General features: G+C 44.5%; 1 protein-coding gene and 1 long non-coding RNA gene across 3 annotated transcripts in view; one reads left to right on the top strand and one right to left on the bottom strand.

The window, feature by feature from the left end:
* Positions 1 to 14,293, top strand: part of LOC309372504 (uricase-like) — a 35,827-nt gene extending 21,534 nt beyond the window's left edge. Inside the window, exons 2-8 of the mRNA XM_081916139.1 lie at positions 6,350 to 6,568; positions 7,578 to 7,694; positions 7,949 to 8,027; positions 8,358 to 8,547; positions 9,777 to 9,900; positions 11,333 to 11,416; positions 12,590 to 14,293. Coding sequence (XP_081772265.1) covers positions 6,350 to 6,568; positions 7,578 to 7,694; positions 7,949 to 8,027; positions 8,358 to 8,547; positions 9,777 to 9,900; positions 11,333 to 11,416; positions 12,590 to 12,736 — 960 coding nt within the window. The 3' untranslated portion in view covers positions 12,737 to 14,293. The remainder of the gene's footprint in view (positions 1 to 6,349; positions 6,569 to 7,577; positions 7,695 to 7,948; positions 8,028 to 8,357; positions 8,548 to 9,776; positions 9,901 to 11,332; positions 11,417 to 12,589) is intronic.
* LOC309372505 lies at positions 14,119 to 16,957 on the bottom strand. Of its 2 annotated transcripts, none has more exons than XR_014169536.1 (2): positions 16,419 to 16,957; positions 14,119 to 14,257 (listed from the first exon to the last, which is right to left on the bottom strand). It is a non-coding gene; the product is annotated as an uncharacterized lncRNA (long non-coding RNA). The 2 variants fall into 2 exon arrangements; XR_014169537.1 differs by lacking the exon at positions 16,419 to 16,957 and adding an exon at positions 16,241 to 16,409.
* Positions 16,958 to 21,336: the final 4,379 nt, after the last annotated feature.

Raw genomic sequence — 21,336 nt, 5'->3', positions numbered from 1 at the left:
TTCAAAAGCATACCAGCATGAGTAGATAAATAGGTACTGCTGTGGTGGAAAGGTAAACAGCATTTCTGTGCACTCTGGCTTTTGTCACAGTGTCCGGTTGCTCCAGAAGCTGTTTAGTTATGCTGGCCAGATGACCTGGAAAGCTGTCTGAAGACAAACGCTGGCTCCCTTGGCCTGAAAGCAGAGATGAGCACCGCACCCCATAGTCAGATTCGACTGGACCTAACTGTCCAGGCATCCTTTACCTTTTTCCCTTTTTGTGCTCACAAAGTAGGCAATGTGACACTTTTTATTAGACCACCTTATTTTATTTTATTTTTAAAAAGCATGTTTGCTTTTGAAATTCCTAGAGCTCATCTTCCAGTAGAGTTAATTCTATGCTTGCATACAGAACAAAGCATGACTGACTGTGCTAGGAAGTAGGCAATCTCTTCAGTCTGAGACTCCTGGAAAGAAAAACAAACATTAGCATATCAAGGCATCACTGCTGACAATAGCGCACATAGCATGGGTGACAGGACCTCATGGTGTTGCTGGAGAGCCCAGTCCATCCTTTGATATCTCATTATTTCGATATTCAATGCTCGATGACTCGTATTTGAATGTGCAAACTCATTCTACCAGAAGGCACTGTATTTTTTTGGGGGGGGGGTGAGGTAATATGTGACTTCTGTGTTGGATCACAAGTGCTTGCTACCACTTAGCGTTGAGTGATGGATTTGGGTGCATGAATCAGCCTAGAGTTTTCAGCCATGATTGCAAGCCAAAGATCTTGGATGAACAAGCCCGGATGCATAAGGTATGCAACCCCTTTTGCAGACACGTCATTCTTCCCTTTTTGGGAGAACCAGGATGAAGCCCGTAACCTTAGCTTCCCACTACATGCAAAGCCAGAAACTATGGTTCCTGTCTTCCCAAAAGCCAGGATACAAAGCCATATGGTTTAGAGGCTGCTTAATGTCCTGGCTTGGTTGGAAGACATTGACCATACTTTCCAGTTGAGTGCAGCTTTCTCCCAATTGAAGTGTAGAGTGTTTGAGGACTGGGACATTTGCAGGGAAACCAAAATGCTTGTTTACAAAGCTATTGTACTACCAGCACAAACTCAGGACGAAAGGGAGAAACGAGCTAAGAGAAAGGGATGTTTGGCAAACCGTCCCGTGATCAACTCCTGCCCAGAAACCTACCGGTATGTCCCCACTGTGGAAGGATGTGCGGATCCAGAATTGGCCTCCACAGTCATTTACAGACTCACTTTTAAGACCATATTCATGTAAGACAATCTTACTAGGCAATGAGTGATCTCTGAAGAAGAAGACTTTCCAGTCTGCATGTAATGAGAAGCTATGTGCTGAATCCTGGCTTGTTCAGCTGCTCAGACAAATCGAGAAGCAAAGTGGCTACAATGGAGCCCCAGCCAGGATTTTTGGCTGACCACCGTATGCGAATGTGGGCTCTGTTTCAACCCCTACTTTTGCAGTGAAAAAGTTTTATATTCAAGATCTCAACCACATATTGTAATGGTATTGTACTAAGTTCCTTGTAGGACCTGCTGATGCACCAACAGACAAATGGTAGGCGATTCATCTGGAGAGAAGTGAGAGGTCATTCTGTTTCAGGCTAATTTTTCTTCACACCTGCTTTTTAGTCTTTGTTGTAATGCATTTGGCAGGCTTGATTATATGCTATGATGGCCACGTCTCAGTTTCATGCATTTCAAATGGTTGCTATATGTGCATTTTAATAGTTATTATGGAGGTGATGTGTCGGCAGGTTTTGCACCTGCTATTATGGGAAGATCCTATTCTGCATAAGGCTATCGTGTGCTAGTTCTGAAAATAGCTCTGAGAAGCTTTGAGAAATAAGTGAATGAATGAATGAAGAATCTCAGGTGCATGAAAAGAAAGCTGAGAAGCAGCCCAATGGATTTCTATTGCCAGTGAGTTCTATAGGTAGACCCAACTGTGGAAAAGGCTCTTCACCCACACTTTACATACACCCTGATGGTAAATATGGCATGTCATGCTAAAGGATAATTAATCCAAATATGATCTTGAGCTTAGTGAAGGCTAGCAAGGAATCAAACCACCATTTTTGTTGGTTGTTATAAATACAGGATATGCTTTCCTTCCTTCCTCTTCCTTCCTTCCTTCCTTATATAAAAGCATTTATAAACTGCACAATCTGTAAGCGGTGCACAACATAAAAAGACAATATCATCATACCGAATGTTGCTGACCTGTAGAAAAGGCTCTATGAACTGAAAGCAGAGATGTTGTAGGTATCCATGAAAATCTTTCACTAAAAACAAATGGGAAAAAAATGAAAACACAATATAAAGCTAGTAAAGTAGAGGCACATATAAAAATGGATTAAAACAGGAATTAGGGGGATTCAAACACATAAAGCGGGGACTGGAGAAAACATGGGCCAGGGATATGTCTTCACAAGATGTCTGAAGCAATTGATGGTTGCAGCTTCGCAAAGGCAGAGGGAAGGGCATCCCATAGTAAACGGGCAAGAGACCATTGTTGGCTGAGTGCCCTTTGACATTCTGTAGGGAGTGGTGCTACAAGTAGAATTTCCCCAGATGACTTCCATGAACCCCACCTCCTTCAGTTCTAAGTGGTACAGCCCAATCATAGATTTACAACAAGAACGGGGAACCTCAGACCCAGAGCCTAAATGTGACCCTCCAGGTTCCTGCAACTGGCCCTCAGGAGTCTTCCGCAGGCCACACCCCCTTCCATCACACCCCTCAAACGGCCATGCTTTGCACCCTCCGAGACTGTTTTTGTTCTGCTGGAACATGTCCTTGAACCCAGATGAACTGGAAAGTGTGGCATATACCAATCATGTTTCTTGCTGACTTAGATGGGGGATAGAGAGGGATGGACAAGTGTGTGGAAATTAGATTACCGTACAAAAGTAACATTCGCCTTAGTCGCTGTGCCTACTTTGCCTGCCATTGGCATGTGGTCCTGGAAACTTACCCAGAAAGAAATGTGGCCCCCGGGATGAAAAAGGTTCCTCGTCCCTGAATTACAGCCTCCATAAGAATTTGGCTGCTGTCACAGGAGAGAGTTGTAACATTTAATGTCACCTGAGAGGCTGCATCCCAAGAAATCCAGCTTACTTGAAGGTGAGGTGTCAGCCCCGTCCAGCCTCCTCGGGAGGTAAGTCGCCTTTGGGAAGCTGCTAAACCGGCAGGTGAGGCGCAATGTAATTTTCAAAGAGAAACCTGTAGTACAAGAGATGATGATTCTTGCCTGGAGACCTTTATGCGCATCGTCAGCACTTTATAAGAAACTGAGCTGACATATATAGGACTTAACGACAAAGCTAAAAGGAGCTCTCGTATAACCTCTTCAGAGTGTGCCACTGACAAGTGCAGCTACTCATGTAAACAAAACACACATTTACACATACAGTCACACCTCGGGTTAAATATGCTTCAGGATGAGCGTTTTCAGGTTGACCCGGAAGTAATGGAACGGGTTACTTCTGGGTTTTGCCGCTTGCGCATGCGCAGACGCTCAAAATGATGTCACACGCATGCGCAGAAGCGGCGAATTGCGACCCGCGCACGCGGAGATGCAGGTTGCGTTCTGCTCAGGATGTGAACAGGGCTCCGGAATGGATCCTGTTCACATCCAGAGGTACCCCTGTACAGTCATACCTCGGGTTACAGGTGCTCCAGGTCGTGCGTTTTCAGGTTGCGCACCGTACCAAACCCGGAAGTAGCGGAACGGGTTACTTCTGGGTTTTGGCGCTCGCGCATGCACTAAAACACTAAATCACACTTTGTGCATGTGCAGAAGTGCCAAATCGCGAGCCATGCGTGCGGGTTGAGAACACTGTGGGTTGCGAACGTCCCTCCCGCATGGATCACGTTCGCAACTCGAGCGTCCACTGTATTGTGTAAAACTTCACTAAGATGGGTAATTAAATTAAGTTGGGCAGAAGTGTTCAATAATGATGCACAGGGTTTCTGATTTTATTGGTGGGTATACACAACGGGAAAGGAAGGCATCTGTAAAACATAAATCAGACTTTTATTTTATTTTTCCCTAGCTGGTTATCTTAGTAATAGCATCGCTTTATATCTCAGGTTATAAATAGGCACAAATTACACCTTGTTTCTCTCGGCAGAGGGAAGATCCAGCTTTTTTTTGGAAGGAGATCTCTGGAGGCAAAGGTCACAACCCATACATGGATTCCCCTCAAGCATCCTGGGAACTGTACTTTAAGGGTTCTGGGAATTGTAGTTCTGTGAGGGTGTAAACTACCGTTGCCTCCCAACAATGTTTACAGAGCCCAAACACAAATCTCTACCTCTTCTTCTGCTTCCCACTCAAAAATTGTGGCCTGCCTGGTCTTTCATTTCCTTTTGCAGGTAGCCATAGAGTGCATCGTCCTTAGCTGAGGGGCGGAGAGGAGGTTTGCCCCCTTCAGAAGACTTAAGGGAGGTCCAGCCAGAAATCTCCCTGACAAAAGATTTCCTGGCAGCTTTGCTACCAACTATTCAAGGGGTCTCCAGTTGTAGTTCTGATGCCATCCACCCATCCTCTCCTGTCTAAATTCCTCTAACAGTGGAGGCAGAATATAGCTATCATGGCAAGTAGGCGTTGATGGCCTTGTCGTCCATTGATTTGCCTCTAAGGTCACTCACTAAAGACTACTCCAGTGCTCATGAGGATGAAGCAACTTTTAAAGTGACAAAAATAAAATAGTTCTAATAAAGCAGGTGTTTTAAAAACGAGCCTAAATTCACATCAGTAAAGAACCTCCAAGTGGTCCATTGTTTATTCTTGGTAATCAGAAGATAGTAGCAATATCTTTCATCTAAACCTCTTGGGTTATTTAATTTGATCCATTCATTTGATTTTTAATCCTATCCTAGAGACTCTAATCAGTACACTTTAGCTGTTTGCTTGGACTACAAACAAACTAAATCAAATATTTCCTCTGGGTGAAGGTAAATTCATTCAAGGCTTCAAGAGAAATTTTATATTATGGAGGTTTGTGGAAAAATAAATTCCCCTCAGGAATTTCTCATCAAGAAAAAAAAAAAGATCCCCCAAAATCCCCACTGAACTTTCCCAGCATTCTCTTTGTCAATAGATACAAAAACGATGAGTAATGAAAATCTCTCTTTGAAATGCTCCTGTCAGACAAGATCTGACATTTTAAAGAGTTGTTGAAAAGGAAGAAAGGGCTCCGTTTTCGCATGAGGTTGATGCTTCATGTCACTCCTCAACATTTGATGCTGCGGGTTGTTTTTTTTAAAACTATGGTTCTGCCTGGAGGCCAGGCAACATCCAATTGTGCAAAAATGTATTAGGAGGCAAGCTACCTTTGTGCATAGATCATTAATGCATTAACTGTGTTGTTGTTGTTGTGTCTGATGCTTATCTCTTTGAGCACTGCAGCTGAAAAACAATTAACAACTGAAAGAAAAGCATTAATAGTGATGACGGACAGTGGAAAAATGACTTATGACTGATAGATGTTCCACTCCTTCCTGGGCATTTGATTTAGTAAAAGTTACTATATCAGTTCCATCTGGATGTAGCTTTCGTGTGGTTTTTTTTGGGGGGGTGTAGGTTGTCTCACCAAGAAACAAGTTCAGTGAGGTGCTATAAACACTGTGAGCCACTGTTTCCCAGGGAGCTGACCTACTAAGAATATTCAGGAAACCTGTATGCATTGAGTAGTTTTCCTGCAGTGCCATATGCCTAACTCAAGGTGCGAGACAGATGAGCGTAAATTCTGAATGTGTAGGTAAAGTGCACTCAAGGTGATATCATACAGAACACTATGCGATAGATGTCTATAGATCTGGTGCATTTTGCATGCAAGGTAAAGGTAAAGGGACCCCTGACCATTAGGTCCAGTCGTGATGGACTCTGGGGTTGCGGCGCTCATCTCGCTTTACTGGCCAAGGGAGCTGGTGTACAGCTTCTGGCTCATGTGGCCAGCATGACTAAGCCACTTCTGGAGAACCAGAGCAGCGCACGGAAACGCCGTTTACCTTCCCGCCAGAGTGGTACCTATTTATCTACTTGCACTTTTGACTTGCTTTTGAACTGCTAGATTGGCAGGAGCAGGGACCGAACAACGGGAGCTCAACCTGTTGTGGGGATTTGAACCCCCGACCTTCTGATCGACAAGTCCTAGGCTCTGTGGTTTAACCCACAGCGCCACCCGCATCCTACGCATGTTAAAGCAAAATGATAATTCTAACCAGGTTTGGATACACATGAAGACATTTGTACCAACCAAGACATCCTCAGTCTTCTAGCCCTGACTTATTCTGTGCAAAATTGCTTTTCTCCTCCCGTTACAGAATAAGGATGTGGAATATGTGAATTCTGAGTATGGGAAGAATGCAGTGAGACTGCTGTACATTAGACGAGAGGGCACGACTCACTGCATCAAAGAACTGGAAGTCTCTGTGCATATAAGGCTGAACACCGTCAACGAATTCTTGAATTCTGACAACAGTCAAGTGATCCCCACAGACACCATAAAGAATACAATCCAAGCTTTGGCCAAATGCCGAGGGGTATGTTTTGCAAAGCACTCTTCCAACCGTTTTTTATTTAATCTTTGTGTGGCTAGATATTGTCTTAATGAATTGCATTTTTATGAATTGCATTCCTATTGCAAAATCTGTCCTCGGGCAAAAATAATAATGAGAGTCTGTGACAATTCAAAGAGCAAGGAACAGAGAGAGAGAGAGATTTGGCCACAGATGGATCGTATCATGTGATACAGACCCATCTGTGGCCAAATCTCTTTCTCTTTCCTTTCCTTTTTGGTATTATAACTCTTACAGAGAGCTAGGAGTGCCAGGCAACAACAACTTTGTATCTGGATGCAAAGGTAAATGTAAACACCTTTCCAAAGGAAAAGAACAACAAAATTCTTAAGAAAAGCTTTCTCCAAAGAGGAAACACAAGATTGCTAGTATAATTGTGGGAAGTGTGCAGTCTTACAAGTCTTTCAGTCGATGAAGATTGGCATAGCTAATACTCATGTACAGCAGAGATAGCAATGCTGTGGACCTCCAGATTTGTTAGCTCCAAATCCCATCAGCCCCAGCCAGCATGGTCCATGGTCAGGGATGATGGGAACTGTAGTCCAACAGATTCCACTAAGCTTCCACTGAGTGGAAGCATCTTGCACAAGCCAGAAGAGATCTATTTCACAGAATCATAGACTCTCAGAATTGTAGAGATGGAAGGGAACATGAAGGTCATCAATTCAGGAATCTTCTGCCAAATGTCATGAGCTAACCCAAGGATTTGTTTTGTCTTTAATTTTTGCTAACAGTTGGAAGAATCACAGGTCTCCTTATTCCAGAGTATTATGGGCAATTGGCTCAATAAAGGCATTTATTTTATAAACTATACATTTCATAATGCTATCTTGACTGCTTCACCCATTTAATCAAGAGGTTTGCAATCACATGAACGTATTGCAATAAAATAAAATAAAATACAGTGTCATGTCTCGGTATTTATCTAAAGGCAGAAACTGATGGTGTTTGACGACCCTGTTTGTCTTACTAGATCAGAACAATAGAGGAGTTTGGCCTTGACATCTGTGAACACTTCCTTACATCGTTTTGCCATGTGATATACTGCAATGCCTTCATCCAAGAAGTACCATGGCAACGCCTAGAAAAGGTATACTGAGCTTATACACCCCACCCATCTGACTAGGTTGCTCCCGGCACACAGGGGGGAACAACTGAAAAGTGGGGTTGTCAGAAGGAGGGAGGGAGGGGGGACCAAATGTGGGTGGGGTTCATAGGGCACAGAATCACCTTAACCTTTATAAGACTTCGCCGCTGCCCCCCAAAACCAGCTCTATTACTTCCCCAATTGTTTTAAAATCGCCTACATTTATTTGCCCATTTCCCATATTCTTCATTCTCTAGGATGGTGTCCCCCATGTCCATGCTTTTCTCTATAGCTCAGAAGGGGTTCGGTTTTGTGAAGTGGAACGGACTCTGGAAGGTAAGACACGAAATTTCATTCTTTTGACAGAAATCCTCAGAAACGTAACACCTTTTATTATTCTCTGTTGAAGAGAAGTAGGGGCTGTCAAGGCCATTGAAGTGTTTGTGGGTGTTAGAAAGAGAGGTGGGATTTCTTGTGTTTCTGTTTACCTTGCCCTGGAAGGCAAGAGAAATACAGTATTCCTACCGAGCCCCCACTCGATTGCCCTGTTAAAAAGTGCTTTTTAATTTATCCGCATATATCAATTTTCTCATTTTAAATTATTTCATTGTAAAAAGAACTGACTTTTTCTCTCTTCCATTCTCTCTCTCTCTCTCTCTCTTGCAGGTAGTCCGATTGTTTTTTCTGGCATTAAGGATCTGAAGCTTATGAAAACAACTCAGTCTGGATTTCAAGGCTTCTTCAAGGATAAATACACCACACTTCCAGAAAGAAGAGATCGAGTACTGTCAATAGAAACACTCATCAAGTGGTGTTATGGAGAAGGCGCAGACTGTCTTGACTACGACTGCATATGGTACTGTAAAAAACAAACCAACCCCATTTTTGTCTAACGGCACATGAAATTTGTCCACAGTAGAAGAGATGGCTGATATTGAGTATGATTACAGCCCTGTGATGGATGAAAAAAAGGAAATATTTCGATCGGAAATATCCGAATTGGGGAAGGGTGTGTGCATTGTCATTTTACAGTGGAAACAAGCTCCTGTTTCCTCACAGTGAGAAGTGAAGTTACAGGGAACCAGGTAGAGGGCCTTCTCAGTAGTGATGCCCTCCCACCAGATGTCAAGGAGATAAGGAACTATATAAGCTTTAGAAGACACCTGAAGGCAGCCCTGTATAGGGAAGTGTTTTTTTAAAAAAGTTTTTATTGTTAATATAATTCAGCATTAATACACACATATTGCAAATATACAAGCATACAAACATACATTTTATACAATCCTTAAAAATGTTCAAACATACCTACAATCAATCCCACAGATAATTCCTTTTCCCATCACCATCCACCCCCCCTCACCCTTCGTGTTAGACTTCCAATCTACTCAATTGCAATTTCTTTCCATTTCCATTACTTTCTTTCACACACCTTAACCTAATTTCATGCTTCTTTTTCTATTACACATTGTTATCTATCTTATTTAGTATTTCAGTATTTAAAATGGAACTTGTTTATTCTAATAGGAGTTCTGATTTTTTAATATGGTTTTACAAGTATCCTTTAAACACCTTCCAGTCCCTGTCTATCTTCTCTTTTGACTGTATAGGGAAGTTTTTAATGTTCGAAGTTTTATTATGTTTCTGTATATGCTTGAAGCCGCCTACAGTGGCTGGGTAAGTGCAGCCAGATGGATGGGGTATTATTATTATTAATTGGGGGGGGGGATATTTATTTTGCTTCTGTCTCACTCTTACTCCACTGATCCAAGGAATTGATCAGATGCACCCATGTGTCTCTTTAGCGGTGTCGCAGCATCACACAGTCCCAGACCATTCTCTGGGCATCATCTGTGCCAGGCTTAATGTGACCACATGGAAAGCCCTTCATTCCTAGACACATGCCCCACATTGGAACTCTCTCTCTCTTCTTTTCCTGACTGCGCTGTTAAAATTCATGACCTGAGCTTTAACAAGGTACAGAGCTAAGCAAGTTGAAGACAGGACATTGGCCTTGCAAGTTCACACATGAGCTGAATTATGGAGTGGGTACAGATTTGATTCTAATGGCTACATGTTGCTTTGAAGGAGAACTGCCCACGAGTGTACCCTCGATGCCTTTGCCGGGCCACCTGATACAGGCCACTACTCGCCATCTTACCAGAAGACGGTCAACTGCATCCAGACCTACATCCTGGATAGAATCCCCCAGGTCAGTCTCGTCGTATCTCTTTGTCCTCACGACATGCAATATGCTTCAAATAACCGTAGTCTTACAAAACCGAGGTTTACATCAAAAACACAAATCCAATCCAATTCGGACGCCCGTGACTCAGACTTGAGGGGCAATGTACGGATCATCATGTAACCTTATATTTTGCTTTCTCTCGGGCTATTATAAATAGAGGGTGGATAGATGAAGAAATTAAAAGCATAGGAAGTTGCCTTACACCAAGCCAGTATTGTCTACAAGGCAGGGTAGCCGTCTAGGATTTCAGATAGCATTTTCTCTCGGCTTTACCTACAGTTGCCAAGGATGGAATCTGGGAATTCTGGCTTCAGGGAGATGTGTTTTCTAGCCCTGCTACTTCAGATCCAGTATGACTGGAACTGCCCTGGATGTAAACTGTGTGTGTGTGTGTGTGTGTGTGTGTTTTTCTTCTATATGGAAGGCACAGGGCTTTCTACCGCTCAGCAATAACCCCTCTCCATATTCCCGCTGTTAGGGAAGGACAAAACAAATGTATGGTTCTCCATGTGAAAACAGTACCTTTTTTTGGTACTTGTAAACCCAACACATGATGTGACATGACCATGCAGTGCCTTGCTCTGTTCTTGTAGCCAAGGGCCATGATGCATAGTAAAGGTAAAAGGTAAAGGACCCCTGGACAGTTAAGTCCAGTCAAAGGCGACTATGGGGTTGCGGCGCTCATCTTGCTTTCAGGCCGAGGGAGCCGGCGTTTGTCCCACAGATGGCTTTCCAGGTCATGACTAAACCACTTCTAGTGCAATGGAACACCGTGATGGAAACCAGAGTGCACAGAAACACCGTTTACTTTCCTGCTGCAGCGGCACCTATTTATCTACTTGCACTGGCATGCTTTCAAATTGCTAGGTTGGCAGGAGCTGGGACAGAGCAATGGGAGCTCATCCTGTCATGGGCATTTGAACTGCCAAACTTCTGATCGGCAAGCCAAAGAGGCTCAGTGGTTTAGACCACAGTGCCACCCATATCCCATGCAGATGCATAGTTTAAACAGGAAGACATAGCTGTTATGCATTGTTTACAAGACCAGGAATGCCTGTGGCCCACAACCTCAATTCAAATCCCGTTTGTGTAATCAATCTGTTCAGATTTCCGTCAAAAGCAATTTGTTCCTCTTGCAGCCTGCTGGGCAGGGAGGAAAAGGGTGAGTGAGACAGGAGGAGAGAGAAGGGTGTGTCGGGAAGAAAGATCTGGCTCTGTCTACCAATGACTTCAGCCCCTCTCACAGTATTGGCAGGCTGGCCATGACATACCTGGCTCCGTTACCTCGGACTTCTGCTCTCACTGCCAAGAACAGGGGAAGGAGACTTGAGTGAATGCAGTTGTTGTGCACAGGGTCATCCTGTGGTCTAATATGCATATGTTTTTATGCTTTCAGATTGAGGAAGTGGAAGTGATCATGTCCAACATCCACTATTCTGTGGCGGATCTAGAAAAACTGGGACTGTGCAACGACAAGGAGGTGAGGAAATGTGTTTTTCTTCTTTTCAGGATAAATTGCTGTGGAGTTGTATGGGAGTGAGGTGGGGCAAGGAAGGATAATTTAACAGAGTCTTTGAGCGTATCCACCCTGGAGATTGAAGCCATTTACAAAGACATTCCCTCTCCACAAAGAGAGAAAAGGCTGGGCTTGGGGCTCTCCAACAGAGGATTCTTAGAAACTTAGAAAGTTGCCTTATAAGAAGTCAGATCATTGGTCCAACTGGCTTAGTATTGTCCTCAGTGATTGGCAGCTGCTCTCCTGGGTTTTCAGAAGGGGAACATTCCCCATCCTACCTGGAGATGCTGAGAATTGAACCTAGGACCCTCTGTACATAAGGCAGATGCTCTACCCCTGAGCTATGGCATGATAGCTGTGACTTACTGGAAGAGGAAGGGGCAAGGTGGTGTACAAACGTACCTCCAGCAGTGGTCCTGCTTGTGTTTGCACCACACCAAGCTCCCCACCCCCGCCCCCTCTTCCTCCTAGTCAGCAAAAGCAACACCAGTAGCTGGTCAGGTGAGCACCTCCACCTGTCAGGCTTTAGGAATTCTCTCCCTCCCTTGATGGCTTCAAGGAGCAGGAAGGAAACATGAAAGGTTTTGCTTATGCTTTTATTTAGTCCTCACGGATCCAGACATCCCTCAAAAATGGAGTTGCTCACTCTGGGCTCCTCCCCTCTCTTAGCAACAGCATCCGACTCCATGGTGACCCACGAGATTAAATGCCTCTGTGTCCAATTGCTCTTGCACTCTTAACGAACGCCAAGTTTTAGGGGTGGTGGTGGTGGTTCATCGATGCTGTCCACAGACGTTCCAGCTGGCTGCTCTGCCTCCCCTCGTTCCTCTTCAAACACCTCATAACTCATCTGTTCGCCTGTCTCTGATCTGCTATCTCCTTCCAAGTTCGGCTGTAATTCAATACTGTGTCCCCCTTCTCTGGAAGCTACAGGAGAAGGGGAGGTGATCTTCACCACTCCTGCTCCTCTTCAGTCCAGTCCCTGACACCACCCCACCAACCACTAATGGTTGTTATTAGTAGAAGCAATTTCTTTGCTGAAAACTGCTATGAACATGTGGTGTATAGACTCTCAAGCGAGTAGTAGGTACTCCTGCTGGAGGCAAACCCATTAACACAAGTGTCTTCCATGTACAGATCTTGACACCTCAGGATACACCCTTTGGGGCTTGTGCATCTACGCTGCGCAGGAAGAAGGACTGCCCAGGGACATACCAGCAACGCCCCGTCGCATGTAAACCCCGTTACTCCGTTGGATTTAAGTCCTGCATTGGGATGAACTAAGCAGCCGGCGGCTTCCTAGATCATCACAACCGGCAAAATTGATCTCCTATCAGCTTGCTTAATTTACTCCACACTTTCCATAGCTTTGTGTGTGTACACGCGATCGACATTTTCAAGGTGGCCTAAAGGAAATTGAATGCTGACACCACCATGATTTCCTTTTTTGCTTCTTTTGAAAATCAAATCAAAACAAAACAAAAATTTTCAAAGCAGCCCCCTAGAGTTCAAGGAATTTTCAGGCCTCCCATATGAATTGGACAATCTGGGCTTATTTCACAGGTGGGAAGCCTGCCGGTAGATACTTCAAAGCAGTAACTATTAAGATATTCCTTTTTCTTTATATTAACAAGGCAAGTGCAAGCTTACATGCCAGATCCCTTGACTTCCAATGGTGCCACACGACACAAAGCTGCACTAACCCAAAGTGTGGACCTCTTTCCCCCAACTTAGCAAAGTTTGCATTTGCCATATAAATTTAGCCCATAAACGCGGCAAAAAAGCTGCATCCGACATATATTGTTTAGTTTGGCCATAGAAGTATCAATGTCAGTATTGACTAATTGATAGTCAAGTAACATGTTGAGTCCCCTACCGCTGTATTTTGCTCCTCTGGTACACAAAGCCTGGGACATGTGTGAGTAGGAAAATAACTATGTCTATTTATATAATCCTAAGACATGCTTGAGCTACCTTTATAGAGTTATGTAGATCTTTAATAATCCTCAATCTTTGGCTTTCTTCTCCTGATAGTGCTTTGATTTCTGAGCAAGCAGATTGCACGCATAGGGAAAGGAGGAATTGAAGAATGCTTACCGTGATCAGGGGCAGACTTTGGCAATGTGGTACCCTAAGAGAGGACCAAATTTGCTCCCCCCCCCCATATTTATTATTTCACAATAATTCCTTCTGGTTCAGTTTACCCATGCATTTGCCCTTATAAGAATTGGTTTTAAAACATCATCATTATTATTATTATTATTATTATTATTATTATTATTATTATTATTATTATTTTGTGCCCTCTTGGCTTGGCACCCTGGGGGGGGGGAACCAGATGCACCACCCTAAATCTGGTGCTGCCCTGATGTTACTACCTCAGCAGCCATTGTTGTGGTCCTTCAAGGAGGCAAGTTTCTCCTGATTTTGCTACAAGTCAAGCTTTATGAAAAACTTGATGGCTGCTTTGCAGCCTTGGACATTTCCAATGTGCGGGGAAATTTGACATACTGTACTGGTGGGAAAAGTTTGAAAACAGCCTTGGCTTTCGCCCGTAAAAAAGTATAGTGGGACTCTACGCTTGCCTATACTATACCTTGAGATGGATTTCTTCACATCACCTGGTGTTACTTACCTTTATGTTAGCCAAAAGTTGACTAAGTAATTTGGACTTCAGCATTTTTTTATTCTTTGTCCCATCCTGTCTTCCATGCAGAAAGCTGCTTGCTAACACTTGAGGGAGTTGTAGATTTCCTTTTTCTTTAATTATTATGCCTTCATGGGTTGTAAGGTTTCGATATGTATCTGTATTATGGGTGAATAAAGAGCAACGACAAAACAGTTTGAATCTGTTTATTGAACGCAACATGAAACCTTGTTGGTGTCAAAATATAAAAACTTATATTATTATACCCCACTTTGGACCCGTGTATTTCATTACGTGTGTTGTAAAGGTGAAAACAACAACCAACGGGGGTTGAGCTGATGCACTGAATTGGTAGTGCCCAATTCATCTGAGCTGCAAGCATTTAATGTCAGCTCAAAGGTTTGAGGGATCCTCAGTCAAAAAGTAGTAAAGGTAAAGGGACCCTGACCATTAGGTCCAGTCGTGACCGACTCTGGGGTTGCGGCGCTCATCTCGCTTTATTGGCTAAGGGAGCCGTCGTACAGCTTCCAGGTCATGTGGCCAGCATGACTAAGCCGCTTCTGGTGCACCAGAGCAGCGCACGGAAAGGCCGTTTACCTTCCCGCCGGAGTGGTACCTATTTATCTACTTGCACTTTGACGTGCTTTCGAACTGTTAGGTTGGCAACGGGAGCTCACCCTGTCACGGGGATTCAAACCGCCGACCTTCTGATCGGCAAGCCCTAGGCTCTGTGATTTAACCCACAGTGCCACCCGTGTCCCAAAAAGTCAAAAAGTAGGGAGGGACAAATGAGAGAAGACATGGAGTACCCAGGGAAAGTGCTGGGACACTTCTAGATGTTGTGGACTGCAACTCCCTTCAGCTACACCAGCATGGTCAATTGTCAGGGATTATGGGAGTTGTAGTGCACATTTGGAGGGAAGCAGTGGGACATCTGGGCCTGTACTGAAGTTCCAGCTGTGGTCTAGTTTGGTAAAAGGTAAAGGTCATCTGGACGGTTAAGTCCAGTGAAAGGCCGAGAGAGCTGGCATTTGTCCACAGACAGCTTTCTGGGTCGTGTGGCCAGCATGACTAAACCGCTTCTGGCACAACAGAACACCATGATGGAAACCAGAGCGTGCGGAAATGCCGTTTACCTTCCCGCCACAGCAGTACCTATTTACTCACACTGATGTGCTTTTGAACTGCTAGGTTGGCAGGAGCTGGGACCTTCTGATTGGCAAGCCCAAGAGGCTCAGTGGTTACACCACAGCATCACCCATGTCTCTAGTCCTAGAGGTACTACAGTCTAGCCTGGCCCCCAGTATCTTTGGACCAGTCCCTTCTACTTAGGGAGTTTACTTCAGAGGTGACTAGCCTGTGGTCCTGCAAGTGCTGGTGGATGTCCAACTCCCACCAGCCCAAGCCAAGCATGACCAATGTCAGGAAAGGTGGATAGCTCAGTTGGTAGAGCATGAGACTCTTAATTTCATGGTCATGAGTTCGAGCCCTGCTTTGGATGAAAGATTCCTACATTGCAGGGGATTGGATTAGGTGACCCCTGCGGTCCCTTCCAACTCTACAATTCCATATTCTATAACAACTGGAACACCAGTGGTTCCCCACCCCTGACTGCATCTGGGGATGGTCTTGCCATGGTGCTGTATGTAAATATTGAAGGGTAAAGGGACCCCTGACCGTTAGGTCCAGTCGTGATGGACTCTGGGGTTGCGGCGCTCATCTCGCTTTATTGGCTGAGGGAGCCGGCGTACAGCTTCTGGGTCATGTGGCCAGCATGACTAAGCCTCTTCTGGCAAACCAGAGCAGTGCGTGGAAACACCATTTACCTTCCTGCCAGAGTGGTACCTATTTATCTACTTGCACTTTGACATGTTTTTGAACTGCTAGGTTTGCAGGAGCAGGGACTGAGCAATGGGAGCTTACCCCGTCATGGGGATTTGAACCACCGACCTTCCGATCAGCAAGCCCTAGGCTCAGTGGTTTAGACCACAGCGCCACCCGCGTCCCACTAACTCTGAAGGGCAAGACGGTGTTATTAGTACAAGTCACGACACCAATCCAATAATATGAGTTCGAGACCATTTACTTCAACGGAAGGAAGTGCACTTAATAGAATGCAGGGTGGCAGGCATTATATTTACCGATGACAAAGTGAGGCGATGGGATTCAACTTAATACAAGTTAAGCTGGTGCCATTCATTCCTTTGAACTCTGCTCTTTTGAGAGGCACACACCCCAACTCCAGCCTCAAATGAAAGCCCTCTATGCACGTACTCTCTCACACAGATACTATTAATAATAATGAGGGCATTACTTAACCACTGTGTAGTGTTTTAAATGATCAAAGAAGTTCACATGCCCTGTATTATTGCAGTCCTTGCAACAACCCTGTAAGTCAGTATAATTATCCCCCATTTTACAGATGTCAGTAGGTGGGCAGGTGCTGAGGGTGATAGAAAGTAGATTGCTTAAGGCCAGGGCTGAGGTGAGAATCAAGCCAGGGGCTCTCTGATCTTAGGCCCTGTGCTGCACCAGCTCCTATCATCGTGTTGTGCATTTTACGAGTCATAATAGCATTCCGATTCCAAATTTGTCATCGGACTCTTACGTGACCAGCAAATGGAATCCAAGATAGGCACAGGCTTGGTTCTCAGTGAGACCCATTAAATCCTGTGGCCTTGAGTGAACTGAGCTGCAGTAAGGGTTACACGTCTATGAGGGGCAAAAGCCTACAACATCTCACTTCAGTCTCCGGGGTTACCAAGAGCTTGAACCAGTCCAAAGCCCCCAACATCGTATGCTGACCCAAGAACTGCACATGTGGTTTTTGAAGTCCGTGTACACCCAAGAACACTTCCTGTTGAGTTTGCAACTAAGAACACTTCCTGTGGCAGCCAAGACACAGCCCTGGTGCTCCTATCAACCTTACTCTGTATGCTAATAGCAAAGTCGTTATCCTTATGTACTCAAAGCAGTACTGTTGCAGGCCCAGGCTCAGGTGAGCTACCAATAAAGGAGACCAACACAGTTGAATGGGATTGAATCAGGCCACAACTTTATTGGCTACAGATGAAGTGGTTTGGCGTAGGCATTGGGTAAGCATTTATTTCCGGGCTAACCTGAGGGAAGCCTGATTGTTCCCTCAAGCCCAGCTCTCCACGCCAGCCTGCCATTGGACAATTCGACAGGCTGACGCAGAGCAGGATTTCAAGCTGAAGCTCGCGCTCCGGCAAGGATCAGACCCTGACACCCAGCCCTGCATCGTTGGCAGGAGGGGAGGCGCTGGCTGTCCCGCATAGCCACCATGCCGCTAAAAGGGGGTAAGCGGGCTTTGCACTCAAGAGGAAGGCATTAGCAGGATTAGGGAAACCCCAAGGTTCGCAGAACGACCCAAAATTAAGAGCCATAAAGGGAAGTTCCTCCCCAAACATCCCAATGAGGACCAAATAGGCTCAGTGGGTACAAAACACTGCCTGATAATTGCAGATGGGGAGAAAAACAAGATTAGGGTTACCAGCATCCTGGAACAAGGCCCATGCTCCATGCTGCAGCATTTTGTTGCAGTCCCACTTATGTATCCTAACCCTTAGCTTATATACCGGTTAATCAAAAATAAATAAATCTCTATGAGGTTTACACAAAATGGTAAATCTGTTTTAAAAATAGCAATGAAAACCAACTTTAAAACAGTAAGCATATGGACAAAAATCAACAGGAAAAAACAGGAGGTACATAATAAAATCACATGTCTGGGCAGGTTTGCCTGAAGTAGGCATCAAAAACTGTACAATGAAGGTATCTGTGGAATATATCAACACAAGAACCTGCTGCTATCTAAGGGGAAACGCCAGACACCTGGTACTTTCTCTCTCTGTACTGGTGTTATGCAAACACAAATCTGTAATGGAGTAGGCTTGCCATATGTCCGGAAAATTCTGGACATGTATGGAAATCGGATGCCTAAAATGCTGTCTGAGTTGGGCAGTCGCCATCCAGATGTGCTTGGAAGAGATTGCTCTGTGGTGTCAGGGTCCTGCGACGGGAAAGCCAGTGGGTCTCCTCCACCAGAGGTGGCAGTTATTCATAAAACCCTGCTGTAGTTCGGGGCAGAAAAAAACTTCCGCATTTTCTATCTTCCTCCTTGAAATCCACAGCCCCCTCCTGGAACGGAATGAGCGCAGCCAGATGGGGCACAGAGCTGGAGCTGAACATCAATAAAATTTAGGCTCTGTGCAGAGACTGGGTCCCTTTAAGAAATAACATGCCAAACCATTTGGTTGCCAAACATCCAGCTTTTCAGGAAGATGGTCTTGCAGCATTCCTCTGCGACATGGCTCCTCCACACATACACTCTCAGCTTTGGTGGACAATCCTAGATTGACAGGGCCGGAAATGGATCTGCAGCCCATAAAGGCTGCTGCCTTCGGGTAACTACTGTGTTACTTAGAAGCTGGTTAATTGCCCATTTAAACATCACAACAAGCGTAGTTAAATCAGTATGTCTCTATTAAGGAAATTCAATCCCATTCTTGAAATGTGGTCTGCTCGTTCCAAAGAGAACCTTTTAAATTCTGGAAATGTGACGCAGTGCTGCTACGTAGCATGTGGCAACCGATTAATTAATTTATAAAAGATGCAGCAACACCCTTAATCAATCAGCGAGGAACATGTCATATCTGAATTGCTCCATCTCAGCCAGGCACGTTTCTGCAATTCATCAAAGTACGGTAGACATCCAAATGTCAACCACCCTCCTTCCTTTATGTTGTATGGACACTCCTGAAGAAACAGGAATAGATAAATTACTGATATGGTGCTGGCAATTACGAATCTATTCACCTCCCTTGTGAATGAATTTGAATACATTTCGGAATGATGCAATTTTGCTCAGCCGATTACAAAGGCTGAGTGGAATCCGATCTTCCAATCATTGCATCTGTGCATTTCAGCTTGCTAGACAGAATGATACCCCCTTCCCCTCCCCTACACACTGTTCTGGGAGTTGTTTTGACACACACACACACCCTGCCAATTTCCAGGGCGGACATGGAAGGAGGGAGGAAGGCCCTGTTGGGCAAGGAGAAATTAATCTATAGGGCTTCTGCTGGTGGGGCAGGTTGGGTGAATCCCTTCAGTTACCTCAAGCAGCAGAGTTGTTTGAGAGCCATTGTCTCATAGGCAGTACTAGACTAGAACCAATGGATAGATTCCGCCCCCCGCTACACAAAAAGAAAACCAGAAATCCATTGCCCTCCTCAGTTCATAAAAAAGGTAAAGGGACCCCTGACCATTAGGTCCAGTCGTGGCCGACTCTGGGGTTGCGGCGCTCATCTTGCTTTACTGGCTGAGAGAGCCGGCATACAGCTTCCGGGTCATGTGTCCAGCATGACTAAGCCGCTTCTGGCGAACCAGAGCAGCACACGGAAGCGCCGTTTACCTTCCCGCCGGAGCGGTACCTATTTAGCTACTTGCACTTTGACGTGTTTTCGAACTGCTAGGTTGGCAGGAGCAGGGACCGAGCAACAGGAGCTCACCCCATCGCGGGGATTCGAACTGCCAACCTTCTGAACAGCAAGCCCTAGGCTCTGTGGTTTAACCCACAGTGCCACCCACAGTTCATAGCTCTGCGCAATTTGAATGCTGGCAACTGTAAGCAGTTTGGGGCTTCAGGTAATACTCTGAAGGTCCTCAATGATTCATTGATCAAACTTTTTGGGAAATCTGCATGATGGATCAAGATGCAGCACTTTCACTTTTTTGTTGTTATCGGGAGTTCCTATGCTAAGTAGAAGAAATCCCAATATGGATTTCACAGGAGCGGAAGTTTCTCCCAACATAGAAGAACAGCAGATAGAAAATCTTCATTTGCTGAAGTGAGGTTGGTTGCAGTTCTGAAAGTTGCAGTATTAAGGTTTCTTTCAATATAGAGCCAGGGATTGTAGTGGTTCACAATGAGAGATAAACACTTTGAAATATAAGAAAGCTCAACACCAAACTGAATCAAAACACAAGCAACATCTTTGTTGACTTAACAAGTCTGCAGTTAAAATAAGGAACTGATCAAAACAGATTGAACTACAGTGTTGTCCTTCAACAGAAATTCACAATAATAAGACAGCATCCTTTTGCTTTTCGGAAATAGAGGTGTTCAGCTCATAAATCCAGTCATGTTGCCAAATTATTATTTTTTTACAGCACCATCAGAATACAATATTTAAAAATATGAAAGAGATGTCGCTTTTAACACTTTCCCAGCAGAACTGTTAATAAGTTATAAATTAGAACAAGAACAAAACAAAATATGTCTTACAGAGCAACACAAACTGTTGTTATTTCTTTTGGGGAAAAAACCCTGCTTTTCACAAAACATCTTTTAAAATTCAAAGAACATTAGCACAAAGGAGAAACAACAGAGGAAATTTTACAACCCAGTTTCACCTCTGCGGAGCTGATTCTGCTCTCAAAAGGTGCTAGGCTACTCATATGCACAGCGTTAAACATTACAATATGCTATGAACAAACCTTAATAAGGTCAAAAATAGGACCCCTCTGCAAAAAAAGGGTGATTTTGGCAAATTTGGAACCTCTTGCTAGTGTTACAAAGGAGCTGTGACTCTAAAAAGAAATGTCAGCTTCCGCTGATCCACACCCTTCCGATCCACTTTCAAATCCGAGCACAATCCACTGTGAAATAATTTTGTGCAAGCACCACTGAAGCAAAAGGGAATTGTGCAACAGTACTACTGAGGTTCAGTGGCTATGTCTTGATGCCACAGCAAACTAGAGCTTAACAGGAGCCCAAGCATCAAACTTTCTCCAACCCTCTCCTGTTCTGGTGCAGCCACAAGGCGTTGGAAAGCTTCTTCTTCCATTTTTTTCCACAGCAGCCTATTGCATACTCCTAACTGAGAAACTGTGGTTAATCTTAACTATGGTTGGATCAAGCTGGAACAAACCATTGTCAACATTAACCAAAGTTGGGAAAACAGAACAGGCTGTGGTTAAAGCAAAGGTAGAAGATTCCCAGCTTCTTCTGGTGGGTGCGCTAGAGAAGAAGGAAGCGTAGAAGCTCGAGGTTCACCTAGGATTGCTCCATCCCTCTAAGCTATGCTATGCCCAATGAGTCACGTGCAAGAGATATTTATGGTGAATAGCATCCTTACCTTTCAAACAGTAATTCTAAGAATCAAGTGTTTTTTGTCTAGCTTTCACATTAACAAGTACCTTTCTGTTTTTA

This window comes from Podarcis melisellensis (genome assembly GCF_964234715.1).
Source record: "Podarcis melisellensis genome assembly, chromosome: 6".
Lineage (NCBI taxonomy): Eukaryota > Metazoa > Chordata > Lepidosauria > Squamata > Lacertidae > Podarcis > Podarcis melisellensis.
The sequence above is the reverse complement of the archived record's forward strand: the minus strand, read 5'-3'. Positions and strand labels throughout refer to the sequence as shown.